Source organism: Lacerta agilis, chromosome 11 (genome assembly GCF_009819535.1).
Source record: "Lacerta agilis isolate rLacAgi1 chromosome 11, rLacAgi1.pri, whole genome shotgun sequence".
In the NCBI taxonomy this organism is placed as follows: Eukaryota; Metazoa; Chordata; class Lepidosauria; order Squamata; family Lacertidae; genus Lacerta; species Lacerta agilis.
Genome location: NC_046322.1, coordinates 7665771 through 7685871, shown reverse-complemented (window position 1 = coordinate 7685871; position 20101 = coordinate 7665771). Strand labels below are relative to the sequence as shown.

At 47.1% G+C, this 20101-nt stretch overlaps 1 protein-coding gene across 1 annotated transcript; it reads right to left on the bottom strand.

The window, feature by feature from the left end:
• Window positions 1–256: 256 nt before the first annotated feature.
• Window positions 257–19645, bottom strand: LOC117055266 (SET-binding protein-like). The gene is made up of 2 exons (XM_033164721.1): window positions 19266–19645; window positions 257–1122 (listed from the first exon to the last, which is right to left on the bottom strand). The coding sequence occupies exon 2, from the start codon at window positions 986–988 to the stop codon at window positions 257–259; it is 732 nt and encodes a 243-aa protein (XP_033020612.1). The 5' UTR covers window positions 989–1122; window positions 19266–19645.
• Window positions 19646–20101: the final 456 nt, after the last annotated feature.

Here is a 20101-nt window from a genome sequence, read left to right as displayed (position 1 = left end):
GCCGGAGCCTTTAAACCACACGAGCTCTTCCGGTCTTAAAGGCTCGTCCTTTGTGTGCATAACACTAACAGGGCCATATATTGCCCTTCAAATGGCTCTTTAAAACACCCTTCAGCTGAACCCCCTACAATGGCAAGGCAGCTGGTGTGCAGGGGGCCAGGGAGCCGCTTATGCTAATAGCATTCTGCCTGTTGTCTTGTTACGCCCACCCATCCCCCTTTCTCTACCTCCATCTGTTTATCCCGTCCACCTGTTGTCACATATTTAGATTGGGGGAAAACACCCTTTTGGTGCACAGATTGCCTCGTGCACTCCCGAACCAAACAAGGCCGACTTCGTGTGACAAAGGAGATCCCCTAAAGTTAGCAAGACAGAAGGGCAAAATGTTGCATTCAGGACACCGGCGGATGCAAAATAAAATAAAAATAAAAATGAGGATCATGGAGAGAGAAGAAGGAATGGGTTCTCTTACCTTCTTCTTGGAGTGTGACCGGTCCTCCTCTTTAGCCAATTTGCTATTTTTCCCAGCTCTCGAAAGCTTTTGCTCCCCCGACTGCTTAATGGTGATTTTGATCTCGGGAGGGCATATATAGTTCTCCAAGTTCTTGGGGGGCTTCTTGGCTCTCTTTGTCGTCTGGATTTTCAGCTTAAGGCTCCCCTCTGTAAAGTTCGCCTCCTTGATGGAAAACTCCTGCTCCTCCAAGCCGTCTCCGGCCACCCATTTCTCGCTGTCTGTGTTGGAAGCGGAATCCACGTCTCTCCCAGAACAGAGCTCGTCTTCCTCCTCCGGCTCCATCCGGTCACTGGTCACAGGGATCCCTTTGCCAGAGCCAGGCTGAGGCAGCATGGCCTCCGTCCCACCACCACCGGAGGCGCCACCAGGGGCCTTAGCAGAAGCAATGGCGGAGCCCAGGAAATCCGACTCTCCTCCCCTTTGCCGGGAAGTGCCCGAATTCTCCCTTGGCTCCATGGCGACCCCCCGGTCCATGGGATTTTTACACAGTGGGGAAGGTGAGAAGAGTTGGGGAGCCCAAGAAGGGAATGGTAGCTTCTCAGTTAAGGTCTCTTAGAGTCCCAATAGTCCAACCACTGTGACGAGCTCAGAAGCATTCAGGTCTGCAACTGGGGAGAAAACAGAAAGGAAAAAAGGCTGTCAGAACATCAGCAGCTACCAATAATGAGGTTTATGTCAACTTGGGTATATTCCTTCATTTATTTATATCCTACAACCTTAGTGTCATATGTGCAAGGAGACATTCCAAACATGCACCTAGAATTCAAAATGGCACAGTCCAAGCAACTTGATTCATTTGTTTCTGCCAAATATATAAACTTGTTCTTTGGGCGAATGGAGACTTACTAAATAGTCACTTACCATGGTAAGCTTAGTTGCACATAACAAGGGCTAAGACAGACAATTTTTGGCTATGGAGTTGACTTAAGGGGAAGGGAACTCCACTGTCCCCCACCCCTCAGATAACTGTGTGGTCTTGGGGAAGGTGACAATTCTCTACAACATTTGCATAGTGATGTCACCTTGTCTAACATTTGGCCCGAGTCCTGAACAAGGCCTCACCTCGGATGAGGTCAGCTCTTGCATCATAACACTTCCAATGTGTACAGCCCTACTTAACTCTTTCAACTGCACAGAGGCATAGGGTTCAAAACCGAAAGGCAAATGTCATAATACAACTTGGATCTTCGAACGTTAAAGAACTAGGAGCCCAGAATAAGTTCTGAAACAACAATAGACACAATCAGCAGGGTTTTTCATGGACACAAACATCATCTGGACTGGATGGCCCTTGTGGACTGGATGGCCCTTGTGGTCTCTTCCAACTCTATGATTCTATGATCTTCTCCCCATGCTGTATATTAAGAGGCTTGCGATTTGCAAATTTTCACTACCTCCCACAATCTGACTCCTTGCACAAGGCATTCTCAGCCCTGAGATTTCAAGTCAAGATGCCTCTCTACTATACCTAACGAGTTGCTACCAAAAGGATCCAGCAACCACAAATATATCTTAAGTCTCATACTTGGAGCAGACCGCCCAAACCAAGTTAGGCGTGGGTGCATTGTGAACATGAGTTAGTTGACCCCTGCATTTCAGGGGGTTGAACTAGATGACCTTTGGGTCCCTTCCAACTCTATGATTCTATGACTCACTCCCAGGTAAATGCTAAATGAACCTCAATGGTGTGGGACACCAACAAAAGCAACTCATCAGAAGATATCAGTGCTTAAGGTGGAGCATAAGAAATCAATTGGTCCTTAAGGTATTTTAAATGTGGATAATACATGTTTAATTACCATCAATGGTAAACAATATTACAATGACTCTTGGTTAAACAATAAAAAATTGTTTTGCATTGATTTTTTTTTATAAGGTGTGTCCACTAGCTCCTGTCTCTGTCACCTGGCCATGGCACATACACCTGAGCTATCAATGAAAACTTAATCCACCTGCCTGAATAATAGTGTCTATCTAGAGAGCTTCAAAGAGGCTGTTTCACCACCTCTAATCCCCATCTTTCCTCAGCTTGGGCTGTGCCAGAGCTGTGGGCAGAAGGAATTAAGACCTTAGGACACAATGAGGTAATAAAAAGGGAGCAGCCGCAGAGCTAAATCGGGAGGGGGAAAGGAAGCGAGCATTTGCTTGATGGGTAGCTGATGGTGTTCCTTCCTCAAAATGAAGGAACTGTTAAGTTTTTGAGACAGAAGGTCTGTTGAGGTCAAAGGGGGAACAGAAGAGAAAATCCAATGAGAGATTGGGTCCTTCTACTTTAGTACTGTCTAAGGAGCTCTGTCTAAGGACGCGGGTGGTGCTGTGGTCTAAACCACAGAGCCTAGGGCTTGCCGATCAGAAGGTCTGCGGTTCGAATCCCCATGACGGGGTGAGCTCCCATTGCTCAGTCCCAGCTCCTGCTTACCTAGCAGTTCGAAAGCACGTCAAAGTGCAAGTACAGTAGATAAATAGGTACCACTCCAGCGGGAAGGTAAACGGTGTTTCCGTGCGCTGCTCTGGTTCGCCAGAAGCAGCTTAGTCATGCTGGCCACATGACCCGAAAGCTGTACACCGGCTCCCTCGGCCAGTAACACGAGATGAGAGCCGCAACCCCAGAGTCGTCCGCAGGCGGACCTAACGATCAGGGTCCCTTCACCTTTAAGGAGCTCTCCAGGGTTTCAGATGCTGGGCACTGAACCTGGGACTTTCAGAGATTTCTGGAGCAAACTAGAGAAGAAGAGTTTGGATTTGATATCCTGCTTTATCACTACCCGAAGGAGTCTCAAAGCGGCTAACATTCTCCTTTCCCTTCCTCCCCTACAATAAACACTCTGTGAGGTGAGTGAGGCTGAGAGACTTCAAAGAAGTGAGACTAGCCCAAGGTCACCCAGCAGCTGCATGTGGAGGAGCGGGGACGTGAACTCAGTTCACCAGATTACGAGTCTACCGCTCTTAACCACTATACCACACAATCAGAGCTTGAGGGAGGCTTTGCTTGAAATATTCTGTTATCTGGGTTGCACATGAAGCTGTGCTACTAGATCTTCAAGTCTCTTTCAACTTGTTCTCTCGCCTCCCTGATCATCTTTTATGAACATCTCGCATCTCTCTCCATAGTAGACTCCCACCACTTTCAAATGCTTGCATCTTTCCTCATAGGAGAGATCACCCTTCTTCATTCTAGTTGCCCTGCCTGCATCTTCCCCTACTCAATATATTATCACTTTTTTATCAATTACTATCAGAAGGACTGACTCATATAAAGACACCGAAGGGAAAATTAAGTGCCAAAAAAGACCATCTCAATCAAAATTCTAAGTCTTCTTTAGTTCCATCTATCTACCGCCACCCTTTCCTAAGGCATCCAAAATGCTGAAGGAGGGTTCAAAAATCTCAAGGGCCTGAATCCTAAGAATGTCACATGGGTGCTGCTTAGAAATTGGAAATGCCATTCTCCAACTCTAAGTAGCACCCAGAACTCTCGAGGCATGTGAAAAGAAGACGCATGTGTCATTTCTGTCTTCCCAAAGCCGAGGTGTTGGGGAGTAGATTACGGAATCATATTTGACTCTGCAATTAGGTTTGAGATGCCATAATTAGATCAGATAGTTACCTTTCCATGTAAGTAGCTAACAGAGTAACAGGAGAAGGGACGGGAAAGCCAACTGTGATTAAACAACTGATGCCACCATAAATCACAGAGCCCGTAAAGGAAACACAGCCTAAGGTGCCAGCATGCCAGAAAAACATCGAGACAGAATGCGCTGGTGTTCAAGTGCAATGCCATAGACGATAAAGCACCACCACTGCCTGTTTGTACAAAGAGGCATTCGGCCTGTCACTTTGGGCCCTAAGGGCCTCTGCTATCTATGCTGTCCCGAATGCCAAGATCACGTGAAAAAGGAGGAGCATTCAAATGTTGAACGCTAAGCAAGGAAACAGCACTTTAAGCCGTCTTATGGGAAATGCTAAGTCAAAGGTCAGAATCAATGGTGCTCACCAGTCCAGTCTGTGCAGTTCCTGAACACAGTGTGCCCTATTTGGAAAAAAGCTACCTGGAGAGCAAATGTCTCCAGATTATGTAAGACCAGAAAATCCAAGACAGAGGCATTTTTTTAAAAAAAACTGATTCAGGGGCATGATCTATCTGAAGAGACATGGCGTCGTGACCTTCTAAAACTAAGCAGTAAGTCAGGGGCTAGACCCACTTGTTAGAAACTCAGATAGATCAGCTAGGCACCAAATGGCTGCTTCAACCAGGGTTACAGTCGCCAAAAGGGAATACTTGGATGGTTGCCAGTTTGGGGCCAGATGGTTTGAAAGTTGTATTTTTCAATATGACTTTTTGCTTCCTGAAATTCATTCGGGTTATGCACATAAAATGTAACAGATAGAGTTCTACAGGATGCGTTGAAAACAGGGGAGATCCAAGGATCCCCATGCGTGCGCCTCGAGTTGGTGGAGATGTCGGGTGCCATTCTGACACCCAGGCATCTTCACTTGGATGATAGCCAGGTGCAAAATGTGCCTGGTGTCTGGCAAATTCTGAACACTAAATGGACCCGCACCTCAGCAACCTCAGCCACACCTCCTCAAGGTCATCATTTAAGAAGCATGGGATGAGAATGAAATGAAATGAATGAATGAATGAATGATGAATGAATAGTAGTTTGGAGAAAAGGATGACAATTGGCCTATTCAACCCATAATACTTTTCTATTCGGTACAGCTCCATGCCACTCACCAGCAACCTTGAAAGTGGCAAGAGGCTTGGGTTTCTTTGTCCTCACAGCAACCTAGTGAGGCAGACCACAAACCATTTCCGTTTCACACCTGGGGAGCTAAAGCTGAATGTGAGTGGCTGGCCAGCGCAGCTGTGAGGAAGAGGTTGGAAGAGTCCACTTCTGTTTTAGATGACCGCCATTTAGCTTTGAGTCCAACCTCTGTTTACTGGCTTCTTTTAGTGAACCACAGTTAAGGCTAACCACAGTTTACCTGTGCCCGGGTGTCATAGCAAGCGGGATGAGTCTGCAACAAAAATTGAACCTCCCTGGGGCAGAAGAAGACAGGGAGCACAAAAGCCTGAGGCTCATCTGTGTAATCATTCACCATAGTTTAGTGTTGCAGCAAGAGAATTTGTAAGTTGGCTGGGACCAGAGCCACTCAGAATACAGAGCCTCTGTAGGATGCTTTACACAATATAATGCCAAGTGATGTACATTATACACCCACGTTGTATACCAATTTAAGCAATATAGGTAATGCAGCCACTCCTCGAGCTGTAATACAAATCCTTTTAAAATTAGTGGCCACTGTGGAAACATAGTGAGGGCAGCAGAATTCTTCCCCCTAATAATAATAATAATAATAATAATAATAATTCTTTATTACGGTCGATGACCAGCACACACACAAAGACACATGCAGAATCAGTAATAAATGCAATTTAAAATTGATCTGAGATTTGATCTAAAAGGAGTTGGCCGTCTTAAAACTAAACTATATTAAACTTAATAATTATTGCTTTAAGAGAATTAAAATTAAAATTAATTAAAAGAATCAGCAATTCAGATTATCATAATACTTAAATCGAAAGAAGGATCAGGAGCCACCTAATTGTGCGGAGCGGAGCTTAATAGCGACAGCACAAAACTTTGCCACTGCAGCTGTGACTTTAGGGTTGGCATCTGAGAGGAGCCAATGAATATAGTGTTTATCGGAACATCCAGGAGACTCGCATAGTAGTGGAGAGATAAGTTCATTCCGTAAAGCCCTATAAAAGCAGCAATGGAGAAGTACGTGGTCTGTAGTCTCTACTTCTCCGGAGTCGCATGGACAGAGTCTATCGCCCAAAGGAACCCCCCTATACTTCCCATCGAATACGGCAGATGGCAGAATATGATTTCGGGCCAGTGTGAACGCCCTTCTGTGGGATGGGACCTCGAGCTGAGTAAAATACCTAGCTGGGAGTTGTAAGTATCTCTGCTCCTCCGGTGTTCAAAAAAAGAGGGACTTTATTTAAGTCATTTTGCCTCTCGATAGCCATTATCCTCTGCTTGACCTAATGATCTTGCTGTGGTGTAACTATGTGAACAAAGGTAAGCTGGATGTAGACCTATACTCGTCATCTTGTTTTCTATGGCTTTGCTCCAAGGGGAGCTATGTTTATCTTTTAATATCAACGGGGCAAGGCCCTGAGGATTAAGATGAACTTTCAGCCAAAGGTTACAGGCCTGCATCCAGAGTGTCGACTCGACGCAGACGCAGACCATGCCTGTTTCGAGACGAAGAGCAGCATTTGGCACTCATAGAGGCACCTGGAGGGCTGCTCTGATAAATTCTGACTGGACCCTTTCAAGAAGGGTCAGATTTGGGGGGGGGCACAGAGTTGAGCCCCATAAAGCAATTGAGCTAGCGCCTTGGCCTCAAAGAGTTTTAGAGCTGCAGGTACATAGTGTGCACCGTTGGATGCTAAATAACCTAAGATTGCAGAGAAGGACTTCTGGGCTGCAGCCACAACGTGTGTTAAGTGGGCTTTCCTCGACCCTCTATCATGGAAGACTATGCCTAAGTATTTAAAACAACGGACTTGCTCAATTTTTTGTCCATTAATACTCCAAGGTCGTGTCTTAGGACGCTTAGCAAATGTCATTACTTTGGTCTTCTGATAGTTAATAGTAAGACAGTTTCTTTACAATATTGAGCTAGGGTCTGGAGCGCCCATCTTAATCTGACTGGAGTCCTGGACAAAATCAGGGCATCGTCCGCATACAGGAGGAAGAGGAGGAGGAGGAGGAGGAGGAGGAGGAGGAGGAGGAGGAGGAGAAGAAGAAGAAGAAGAAGAAGAAGAAGAAGAAGAAGAAGAAGAAGAGTTTGGATTTGATATCCCGCTTTATCACTACCCAAAGGAGTCTCAAAGCGGCTAACATTCTCCTTTCCCCTCCTCCCCCACAACAAAGACTCTGTGAGGTGAGTGGGGCTGAGAGACTTCAGAGAAGTGTGACTAGCCCAAGGTCACCCAGCAGCTGCATGTGGAGGAGCGGAGACGCGAACCCGGTTCACCAGATTACGAGTCTACCGCTCTTAACCACTACACCACACTGGAGAATGGAGATTGACCTGTCTGCCAGTTTGGGTGGATGGAAATCATAACTTGAGAGTTTAGATATTATATGATTAATAAAGTAATTCAACAGCAGGGGGGCTAGTACGCATCCCTGCTTGACACCCAGCTGAGTAGGCACCCGTCGTGTCAGATGTCCCTGGTGGGAGCAGCGGACCTTTTACTTCCCCCCTCCCACTTTTTTCGAAGGCAGAGATGACTCCCCTGTATTTCAGACCACATGTGATTATTTTGCGGGAACAACATCACCTCTACCAATGGAATTATAGATCAGAAGCTTGTGCTCCTTTTGGTGAAGAATTTAATGCAATTTATAAACCTGAATATGGCTCAACGTAGCCTGGGTGGTGTTTGTGCGAATTGTAATCAAGTCTGAAAAAGTTCTGTGAGTCCCCCTTACACACCCATGTCAACACAAGCAAGGGAATTCGAAATTGCTAGGGCAAAATAAAGTTTAAGTACCGCCAGTATTAGTAACAGCCATAGGTGTCAAAGTACTAGCAGCAGAAGTCAATCTTGAAAGCAGATATTATTTTACTGCAAGACCCGTAACAGTTTTCCAGAACACTAAGTTCAGTGATGAAAATGTGCAAATTCCTCTGCCCAACTTTCATAACACAACAAAGGGAGACTAAACCTGGTCTTCGTAACTTCCTCCGCCAGTAACTTTTTCTCAACTTACTTTGCATGACCCACAGTCAACTTTCCATACTGAATACCACCCTTTGCATCCAACAATTGCACTTCACAGTTCATAGGGCTCTTTAGCTCCAAGAGGCCATGTGTGGAAAATACGGGCACTTAAATGCCATGCCATATTTATTATAATCTATCTCAGCTTAGGGAGCTGGGTATGTTTAGCCTGGAGAAGAGAAGGTTAAGGGGTGATATGATAGCCATGTTCAAATATATAAAAGGATGTCTTATAGAGGAGGGAGAAAGGTTGTTTTCTGCTGCTCCAGAGAAGCGGACACGGGGCAGTGGATTCAAACTACAAGAAAGAAGATTCCACCTAAACATTAGGAAGAACTTCCTGACAGTAAGAGCTGTTCGCCAGTGGAATTTGCTGCCAAGGAGTGTGGTGGAGTCTCCTTCTTTGGAGGTCTTTAAGCGGAGGCTTGACAGCCATCTGTCAGGAATGCTTTGATGGTGTTTCCTGCTTGGCAGGGGGTTGGACTGGATGGCCCTTGTGGTCTCTTCCAACTCTAGGATTCTATGGTTCTATGGTTCCAATCAGAATAGATTCTCACACTTTCAGAGCGAGGGATTTGGGGTTGAAGGTTGTCTCATTATAGTGTCATCTCCTGGACCAAGTAGAGAGTCCAAATCAAAGAGCAATTATGCATCCGTAAGCACAAGGTCAAAGTTTAGCTGGCCCAAAGGGAGGGGGGGAACCAAGAAGAAGATTACATACAAGCAATTGATCCTACCAGGAGAGCAGAAAATACGCCCAAAGTGAGAATTAGCGAAGAATGTGTAACATAAGCAAGCCTATCTGATGAGTGGCCCTACACCGAAGAGCTGTACATAATATATTGCAGTGTGCAGCTCAAAAGCTATGAGTCCTGCAATATAATACAGAATGATAATTGCTTCCAGATGAACCTCTCCTACTCGCATCCAGAAGTGAGGTAGGTGGCATCAAGAAGAGGGGGCTTTTCAGTGGTAGCACCTTGCCTTTGGAATGCCTTCCCTCTAGCGTTAGAAACTCGGGTAAATAAGCTAGGCACCAAATGGGTCCTTAATCGGGGTTACAGTCACCAAAAACGGAATGTCTGGTTGCTATTTTGAAGCCAGGCGGCTCTAAAACTGTACGACTTTCTGCTTCCTCAAATTCGTTCTGCTTGTGCAGATAAAATATCACAGACAGAATTCTGCAGGGTGTGTTCAAAACAAAACAAAACAAAAAATTCCTTCCAGTAGCACATTAGAGACCAACTAAGTTTGTTCTTGGTATGAGCTTCCGTGTGCATGCACACTTCTTCAGATACAGTGAAACGGAAGTGTGTGTGCACACGAAAGCTCGTACCAAGAACAAACTTAGTTGGTCTCTAAGGTGCTACTGGAAGGAATTTTTTTATTTTGTTTTGTTTTGACTATGGCAGACCAACACGGCTACCTACCTGTAACTGCAGGGTGTGTTGTTAATGTGTGGATAAAGGCAAGATCCAAGGATCCCCAGGCACGCAAATCCAGAGTGTGGAGACGTCAGGCACCCTGGCATCTTCACTTGGTCGCAAGTGGCCGATAGCCAGGTACAAAATTCACCTGGCGAATTTCGGACGCTGCTTCCCTCTGTCTATCTGGCAAGTCCCCCTGCTTCATTGAATCGTACGACTTTCTCTCTCAAACTTCCAACAAAGTTTTATGCCATTTTGAAACAGCGTTCAAAGTCTGACACTATTTCCGTTTTCATTATTGACATCTTTATTTGGCTTTTATTTATTTTATTTATTTTTATTTTTTTTTTATTTTTTTTAAAAAGCCTGTTAACCAACTTTGGAATCTACCGGATTAGAAGGCGAGTTATAAATACTGTAAGATAAATACTGCATACAATTCTACAGAGAACATTTATAAATGCTGAATAGTATTCAATGTGGCATTAAGGAGAACGTTCCGTCAGTGCAAAGATTTATCATCCTACAGCAAGCTTCTTCAGTTGAAACTTTTAAACACCTGCTGAAAACTTTTCTATTCCATCAGGCTTATGTGTGCAATTAAGACCATGTCTTTCCACGCTAATTATCTGATTTTAACCTTTTTACACGGTGTTTACTGTTTGGCTGTATGTAGAGTTGTTACGTACAGGAACCCCAGTCAGGTGGGCAGGATATAAATAATAAAATTACTATTTTTTTTTCTTGTTTTGAACGGCTAGGATATTTTATTTATGAATTAGAGGTATACGATTTTTTTATAACTGAATGGTCCTCCTCTCTCCTCCCCCTGTGTGCCCCCTAAATATACCCTAAGGGTTCTTCCAACACAGATTTTGGGGTGACCTGGAACACATACACAGGGGGAGCAAGTGAAGAATCAAATTGCCCTAGCACACCATATTTTCAAAGCTCATTCAACACACATTTAAAACACAAGGTTCCGCGCCCCCACCCCCCGAAAAAAAAGAATCCTAGGAACTGTAGTTTGTTAGGAGTGCTGGGAAGTATAGTTATGTGAAAAGGAAACTACACTTCCCAATATTCTTTGGAGGAAGTCATGTGTTTGAAAGATGTATTTCAATGTGCTTTAAATGTTCAACATGTACAGGCAACTCCCCATTTACGCAGGGGTTATGTTCCTGGGAAGCAGGCTTTTAAAGCAAATATCTGAAACAGCCTTGGGAAAGCATACGAAGACTTTCCAAACCTCTGGAAACCCTTGAGAAACCAGCAACACTTACTAGAGACTAAACTCTGATAAACTCCACCACAATCGCTCCCTCCAAACCTCCTTGCTCCAAACTCCAACTCTCCACAGGCCTCAAAGCTCAGAGCAAGGGCTCCTGGAATTCAACTTGCAAAGGGTCGTGGGATTGCTAAGCACTGTTTTCATGCCTTTTTGCCCTTTCTGGGCTCTTTTAGGACTGTTTTGGCCATTTTTAAAGTCGCTTCCAGGTTCGCTACGTGCGTAAATTGGTTGTAAAATGGAGGCAGTGAGAGATTTTACTTTCTTGGGCTCCGTGATCACTGCAGATGGTGACAGCAGTCATGAAATTAAAAGACTCCTGCTTCTTGGGAGAAAAGTGATGACAAAGCTAGACAGTATCTTAAAATGCAGAGACATCACCTTGCCAACAAAGGTCTGTACAGTATAGTTAAAGCTATGGTTTTCTCAGTAGTGATGTATGGAAGTGAGAGCTGGACCATAAAGAAGGCTGATCGCCAAAGAATTGATGCTTTTGAATTCTGGTGCTGGAGGAGACTCTTGAGAGTCCCATGGACGGCAAGAAGATCCAACCTATCCACTCTGAAGGAAATCAGCCTTGAGTGCTCACTAGAAGGACAGATCCTGAAGCTGAGGCTCCAATACTTTGGCCACCTCATGAGAAGAGAAGACTCCCCGGAAAAGACCCTGATGTTGGGAAAGATTGAGGGCACAAGGAGAAGGGGACGACAGAGGATGAGATGGTTGGACAGTGTTCCCGAAGCTACCAACATGAGTCTGACCAAACTGCAGGAGGCAGTGGAAGACAGGAGTGCCTGGCGTACTCTGGTCCATGGGGTCACGAAGAGTCGGACACGACTAAATGACTAGACACCGACAACAAAATTGGTTGTTGCCTGTACTCCACAGCCAATTAGTCATTTCCTAGTTGCATGAATTGAAATGGGAAGGCCCCCACTGTTTATATGCAGCTCAGAAAGAAGAGATCTACTCATAAGATTTGTCAAATTTCTGGGTTCTATGGGGAAAGTTCTGATTTATTCCATTCTTCCTCACAGACTGCCATCATGGCTTAGGGGCTATAGCACTCTATGCAAATGTTTCAGCCAGGGAAATATGTGCAAAACAAAACAAAACAGAAATTAAATATAAATGTTGCACCAAGAGAACCTGGGTTTTTATAAGTTGCAAAAAACAAAGCTGATTTGCATATGCCTGTTTTGCATAATTTATACCACTTTTGGAAGCCCTACAAAGGGACAAATAATGGTCTTTGAGGCTCAACGTCCTATTCACTGGAAATCTCGCCCAGTCCTCCTGGGGTTTCTGACATTACAACAGACATTTCTCTTTCCCGTCCATTTTCGCAGGCGTGATATTGTATCCTTACATTGATGTTACTCGCCCTGGGACCTTAAGGTGGGAAAGAAATCTGGTAATAATGAATCTGCAGGTTGCAACCTGGCAACCGTCTCCGTAAAGGGCAGACACTCGCACTGCTGTTTGTTTTTAAATGGAAGCTGAGAGTCTCGGGGAAGTGAAACTTACATCCACTATCAAATTCCCCCCTGGTGTAATTACCAGGTGCACACAGCCCTGGAAATTAAGTTTTTGCAGGAATCTCCCTTTCCCGCCCCCCATACTTTGGTGACCTCAAATGCCTCATCAACAGAATTATCTGCCGCATCACGGCTGGCTATTTATACAACGCTTCCAAATGCCTTCATATTGTTATGATTCACAGTTACTACTGGAGTCCCCATGCTAACCAGGCACTGTACACAAAACCAAAAGAAAATACACAGGCCCTGCCCTCAGGGATGCTTCGTAGGTCCAAGAAAGCAGGAACAGAAGGGAATGGAGGCAAACGCTCACAAATCTCGTCTCCGCCCAGGATGGATTGTCCATGTTCCCATCGTTCTGAGGGGAAGAGTAGCAGGATGGGAATGAATTTGAGAAGCTCGCTCAGTGAATCTGCAGCAGAGGTTGTGCCAAACCTAGGTGTTGTTATCCCTTTAAGGGGCCCTCCTTCTCTCCCTTCAATACAGTGGTTCCCAACCTTTTTTGTGGCCATGCCCCCACCTAAGCCAGTGTGGTGTAGTGGTTAAGAGCGGTAGTCTCGTAATCTGGTGAACCGGGTTCGTGTCACCGCTCTTCCACATGCAGCTGCTGGGTGACCTTGGGCTAGTCACACTTCTTTGAAGTCTCTCAGCCCCACTCACCTCACAGAGTGTTTGTTGTGGGGAAGGAAGGGAAAGGAGAATGATAGCTGCTTTGAGACTCCTTCGGGTAGTGATAAAGCGGGATATCAAATCCAAACTCTTCTTCTTCTTCTTCTTCTTCTAAGCATCTCTAAAATCCTGACCTATAATTCTTATTATTCAAAAAGCTAACTCCTATTCACGTGGAGGGAGCCTAAAAGGCCATCAACTGTTAATAACTCATTCTCGATTTGCCCCCTTAAAAATCAAATTGCCATAGCTGTCAACTTTTCCTTTTTCTTGCGAGGAATCCTATTCGGAATAAGGGAATTTCCCTTTAAAAAAGGAAAAGTTGACAGCTATGCAAATTGCCCCCCTGTGGGGGGGGGGGGTGCCCCATGTTGGGAACCACGACTTTAATGGCAGCCTGAAGGCCAAAGTAGGCTCAACAACAACAGCCATTTTGTTTAGCCTCCTGTCTGTCAAACATTCATGGATAAATCAGGTCTGGATTTTAAAGGGGTCGTGTCCCAATCCCTCCCTGGCTTATCATCACCCCAATACTCAGGTACTCAAATCCTCCCTTCAGTTCCAGACGTTAGCACGGCTGGATGTGAGGATCCTGAGATGACAGGAAGCAATGATACCAGGCGGCGGAGGGGGGTCCCATCTGATGTTCAAGCACACCTGCTTCATACAAATGGGGTGATTGTGTGATTAAGCATGTGTGTCCAGTCTGACCCCGACATGCAGGAATTTACACACAGGAAAGGCCTCACCTGCGCCTCACACTTTTGCACAAGAGCAAAAGGTGGCAGAGTAGATTAGGCCCTGCTCACCAAGGCGATGCTCATCTCGCATTACTGGCTGAGGGAGCCTACGTACAGCTTCTGGGTCATGTGGCCAGCATGACTAAGCCGCTTCTGGTGAACCAGAGCAGCTCGCGGACCTTCCCGCTGGAGTGGTACCTATTTATCTACTTGCACTTTGATGTGCTTTTGAACTGCTAGGTTGGCAGGAGCAGGGACGGAGCAACCGGAGCTCACCCCGTCACGGGGATTCGAACCGCTGACCTTTTGATCGGCAAGCCCTAGGCTCTGTTGTTTAAATGCCACCAGGCCTTATCCGGGACACAGCAGCCCTACAAGTATATTTGCAAATTTAAAGAAAAGGGCTCTATCTATTGAGCAGCCAGCTAGTTTCAGGTTCTACAACATTCCAGCTTCAAGCTTAAACCCAGGGCAGGGCTCTATAAATGAAGTTTATAGAATTTAAAACCAGCCCTGAGAAACCTGGTATACTCCCTGTGTGACCGAGGGGAAGCCATTCCTGCTTTGCCCTCAAGCTCCCATCTGTAAAATGGGGACAAAGACAATGAGCAACACAGAGTGGTCCAAATGACTGGCTCAGTTATCCCCCTCCCCAAAAGAACCCCCCGGTACTCCATTAATGCTGTCAAAACAAATCCAACAGGAATAGCTTTCCCACTTCACTGTGCTGGGAGAAGCTTCTCCTGCTGAATTTCTGCCCGCTACAGCAGCTGTTAAAGGGCACCGGAGCCTTGCAAGAAAAAGGTGGGAAAATTGAACTGTCAAAGACAAGGCAGATTTGAAATAGAAATAATGTCCGAAAGGATAACATAACACAAAGTAACAGATTCAAAAACAAAAACCAAGGAGGGGAGGGAGAGAAACTTTGTATCATCAGATGCTCAGAAAAAAAAGGAAGACAGTTCTCTTAGGATCACACAAACAAAGCTTTGGCAGGGAAACTTACAGTGAATTCAGATTATCACAAAGTTTAGACAATCGAGATGTCCTCCTTTGCTGAGAGTATAAAAACCCTCCTTCTGACTAAAGGTCCAAGCACTTGGTTATTCCTGAACCGTGGGTGGCGCTGTGGGTTAAACCACAGAGCCTAGGGCTTGCCAATAAGAAGGTTGGCGGTTCGAATCCCTGCGATGGGGTGAGCTCCCGTTGCTCAGTCCCTGCTCCTGCCCACCTAGCAGTTTGAAAGCACGTCAAAGTGCAAGTAGATAAATAGGTACCGCTCCAGCGGGAAGGTAAACGGCGTTTCCATGCGCTGCTCTAGAAGCGGCTTAGTCATGCTGGCCACATGACCCGGAAGCTGTATGCCGGCTCCCTCGGCCAGTAACGCAAGATGAGCGTTGCAACCCCAGAGTCGGACACGACTGGACCTAATGGTCAGGGGTCCCTTTACCTTATAAAAACCCTCCTTCTGACTAAAGCTCAGGGCACTTGGTTATTCCTGAACTCCTTCAGCAAGTTGAGCCCAGCTCCAAAAGCTTTTCAGGCTCTTTGCGTCAGATTGGCAGGGAGTGACTTAAAATACATGTGTCTCTTAATTTTTTATTTTTTATTTTTAATCCATTGCCACTGAGGTTCCTGGGACTGAATGCACCCTACAAGCCGGCCAGAGCTGCAAGCTCTTGGCCACCCTGCAAAATCCTCCTGTCAGTATGGAAGGGATCAAGTTACTTCCCTCTCCACCCCCCAGCAAGAAGATGAGCAGGATCAACAGTCGGCCTGCTTGGAACATCCTTTCCAACTCCACAGATGTACATATAAGGCAATGGCACACTGGGTGCCCCCACTCCCCGAGCGGGCTGGCCGACATCGCTCCCTTGCCTCACCACTTTGACCGCACTGCCAGGCTGCTGACATCTTAGAGTTAATGAAACACCTCTGCTTTCAATATAAAGGAAGGGGTGAAAGGGCGGGAGGCGAAAATATGGTCCGCATATGCTTTCTCTCCCTTCCACTCGGTTGCATGCCACCTACGTCCGACAGGGCTCTGTGTAGACCACCGTTTGCTGCATAACCAAAATCAGTCCTTCCCCCTCTTCTCAAGCTCTCGGATAATGTTCAAGAGACCTTTCCTAGAAAGCTCACTTCCTACCAATCTTGAGGATTTCCTGCATCCTCTTCATCTCCGGGCCAATTCCGCCTCCGTGAAAAGGCACCCATGTCGGAATCCCTGGCAGGGAGACGGAGAACTGCTACATCAGAATGCAAGCTCTAGGAAATTTGTGCAGGAGCAGAGTGTTGCTAGGAGGAGCAGGGAGAGATATTCAGCTCTTGAGTTCAAGAGGCCTTCTGCTAGGGTTCTTACTTCCTCAGAATGAATAGCATTTCGTCCCCCCAGTATGAATTCATCCTAGGTAGCTTTCTAGAGAGGAGAAACAGAAAATAGCTCTCTTACTTCCCAGCAACCCACCCACCCATTCTCTTGGAATATGGAGCCTAGATGCTCCAAAACACTAAACACATAGAACACTTGCACTTCGCTGCCACTGCAGTCTCTCCTCCAGGCACTAAGGAAATAGGCCTGGAGCAAAAGTGATGCTTCAGATGACCCATCCACAGAAGTGCCATAGGAACCGCCATGGAAGAACTGATCTGGAGGAGGAGGAACCTTTTCAAGGCCATGCAGGTGAATCCGCTCACCCTCCCAGCCACCGGCTCCTCCCAGATCCTATCCACCCCTCCTTCACACCGGTACACCTTCACACACACCCTTACACCAAAAGCCATCCACCCCATGTAAAAGAAAACCTCACTACTGCAGCTCTGGTGGGGTTTTCCTACAAAAGCTGCTGTTCCCACTTTCCCCTCTGTTTCGCTTTGGAAGGGGGAGTCTTGGATTCGGCAGTGGGGGAGGGAAGGGCTTGGGTGGGGGAGGACTTGGGTTTCTTTCCTCCCCTGCTAGGGAAGTCTGGGCGCTCTAGCAGACTGGCAAAGTTAACAGGGTTCCCCCACCCCACCCCACCCCGCAAACAGGTTCAAACTCGATCTGTTGCCTCCAACACATTCAGATGAAGAGAAGGCACATACAGAAGCCAGTTCGCATATGAAATCAACGCAACAATGCGAACTAGATTTCCTAAACCACAACTTTAGTGGTTGGCCGAGATACAATTTTGGGGAGGTTGCAATGTTCAGGGGTTGAGAGAGAAACCCCATTAAAACGACACCGAAATAAATCCTCCTCTTCTCTCCATCTTCTGGACACAACATAACCTGTACTGTATGGTGTTTCTATGATGCTCCACACCGTTCCCCAAATACACAATGCTGCATTACAAAGGAGCCATCCCTCCACCAAACACAAAAGTACATATTCCAGCTTATTGCTTGATATCAAGCCCCGCAGCATTTGCTATCAAGCTATTTCAACCTTTATTTTCAAAGCACGAGGCGTTCTATTGCTGTTTGTAAAAGAAAGGCATGAGCAGAGGAAAGGGAGGAAACCAGAGGCTAAGATCACCTCCCGCCCTCGCCCCCACATGTGCTACAAGCTCTTTCGCTTTCCTAATGCCTTCAACCTCCAGCATTTTCTCTCCTCTCTTGCAAAATAAATAAATAGCTTTGGAAGGAAAAAAAGCACAGCAAGTGTTTGCAGGAATCAGAAGCAGAGCTCGGGGATTTGGAGGGGAGGTGGAGGAGAAGAGGCAGACGTTGTGTTTTTGGTGTGTGTTGTTTGTGTGTGTGTGTGTGTTTTTAAACCAACTAAGGCATGGGAGGGTAGCTGGAGGGTAATCCTGGATTTATTAGTAGCCGATCTATTAACGAGGTTGACTCTGACACAAACAGGGAGGCGGGGGAGGGGGGCGAAGAGAAAACCTGCATTGTTAATTATCCAGCCCCTGCTACACGGACAAACACACAGAGCGATCAGGGCTTGTTTGTGCGTTGCAAACTGTAGTCGTTGCCAGAGTGTCCTTTTGCCAATGTCAAAATAGCACTCGAGGAGCCTCGCAAAAGGCTTGGCCCGGAGGAGGGGTGGGGGTTGGGAGCCAAAATATTAATGCAAACCGCGCAAATATGAAACGGTGTGGCCGTAGCGCACTGTACAACACCCCCCAAATTCTGATGCATGCTCTTTCTTTCTCTCTTTTAAAAAAAAAACCAGCGCTGCCATCTCCTTCTCCTCGACAGCCACACTTTCCTGGCGCGAAGCTCGTCACTCTCGCAAGATCCACGCTGGAAGCTGCAAGCGAGAGGGAATGCCGCCTTGCCACCCGCTCCGCACACCTCAGACACACCAACCACCAGCAAAACCCCATAACATAAGCAGGCGCGTTACTACGAGTAGGTGGGTCGTGGGGGGGGGGAGGAATTTAACAGCCCCAGTCCTATACGCATGCTTACTCTGGAATAAGTCCCAGGCCTGCCCCTACGCAACCCGATCCTGGCTCCTGTTTTGCTCGCAGGTCAGCCTACTCGTGAGCAAGTGCCTTGCAGGCCGTGCGCTAGCCTTGCTTACTCCCAAGTAAGCCAGTAAGCCTGCAACGGCCCTGCAGCCGGATCCCACCCGCAGGAAGTCCTGCTGCGTCCTCGGCCCCAAGTAAAGCGCGCGGGGAAATTGACAGCCGCGCAAGCGCCACGAGCTGGGCATCTTTCCTCGGCAGCAAACCGACTGGATCGGGGCCTGCTCACAAGCCAGCGCATTCAGGTGCCCGATCCGACGCCTGTTATTCTCTAAATTCAGCTGAGGGTGGTGGGGAAGGGTGGGACTTACTGCCATCCCAAGTCACAGCGAGCTAGCTTAAGGGAAGGGAGGGGAGTCTGCTCCGCAGGTTTACCTGGGAGTAAGCCCCAGTGAGCACTGCCTGTGCCTGGGGTGACTGTTTGGGGGGCTTACTTCCGAGTAAACACGCCTAGCCTTGGGCGGCATGCGTCCTTGGGCAAACTCCTTCCAGCACCCAAATCACGACACACACACACCCACTTTCCCTCGCACCCCTTAAAAAAACACACACATCAAACCCACGCAGATCCGCAACTAATATCTGCATATAATACTCACAGGTTATTGCAATACGAGTGACTTGTGAGCAGCAAATGCAGCGTCAAAAAGCAGCGGGGAAATCCCCCTTTCCCGCGCCTCCAAAAAGGAGCTCAACTTTTCGTCCTCCTGGCACCCATCCGCCAGCCTTCTGGAACCCCCTACAGACACCCCACCCCCCCAAAAAAGCTCCCCAGCCCTTCCCCCAAGCACCCACCCTTAGCTCATGAGGACTCACCCATTATCTTCTCGGAAAGCCGAGCGCCCGGCTTCGCTAAGCTCCCCAAGTCCTTCCTGGGAGCAGCGCGGCGCCTTGCCTCTCTTTCTCCGCGTTTCGCGAGGATTCTTTTCAGCCGACCGCGATGCGTGTAGAAGGGGAGGTTGGGGAGGCGTGTGAACGGAGTAGGGAGGGGCGGGTCTCCAGATCCCGACCCCTAAGTCCCTTTTTGCACCCCTCCAAAAAATTCTTTTTTAAAAAAATAAAAATAAAAGCAAAGCAAAGCCCCCTTCCCCGCCCCCTAAGGTATTATTGCTCCTTCGGCTGCCGCTTCTGTTTGGCGATTTTGGCGCAGGGGCGCCATGGCGCGCGGGGAACTGTCAGATGGGGGGGCGGGAGGGGGGAGGCGGAGGGGCGGGTTCGCGGGGGCTGCTCAGAGGAGACCCCCACGCAGGAAAGAGGGAGGGAGGAGAGGGAAGGAAGGAAGGAGGGAGGGCGAGAAAAAGGAAAGGGAGGCGATTGCACACGGTCGAGAAACAAGGGGGATGGAAACAGATTTTCTCCTCTCCTTTTTTTTTTCCTCCCAAGGAGGTGAAAAAATGGCGCCTCTCGAACAATTTCTCTTTTTTCAAAACAAATCACGCATGCGAAAACAAAAAAAAGATATATATATTTTAAAAGCTGAGGGAGGTTTAAAAAATTGCTACGGGCTTTTTTTAAAAAAGGGGGGAATGGCAGTGGAGGGGAGGGAAGAAAAGAAGGAGAAAGACTGGGGAGGGGAGGAGAAAGGGAGAGGGAAGGAATTGCTCTTCTCGTTGCGAAGAAGGGAAATCAATGCACTGGCGTAAAATCCCCGT

Excerpts from the sequence above, each read along its gene's own strand:
- LOC117055266 (XM_033164721.1), bottom strand. The coding sequence starts at position 988 with ATGGACCGGGGGGTCGCCATGGAGCCAAGGGAGAATTCGGGCACTTCC.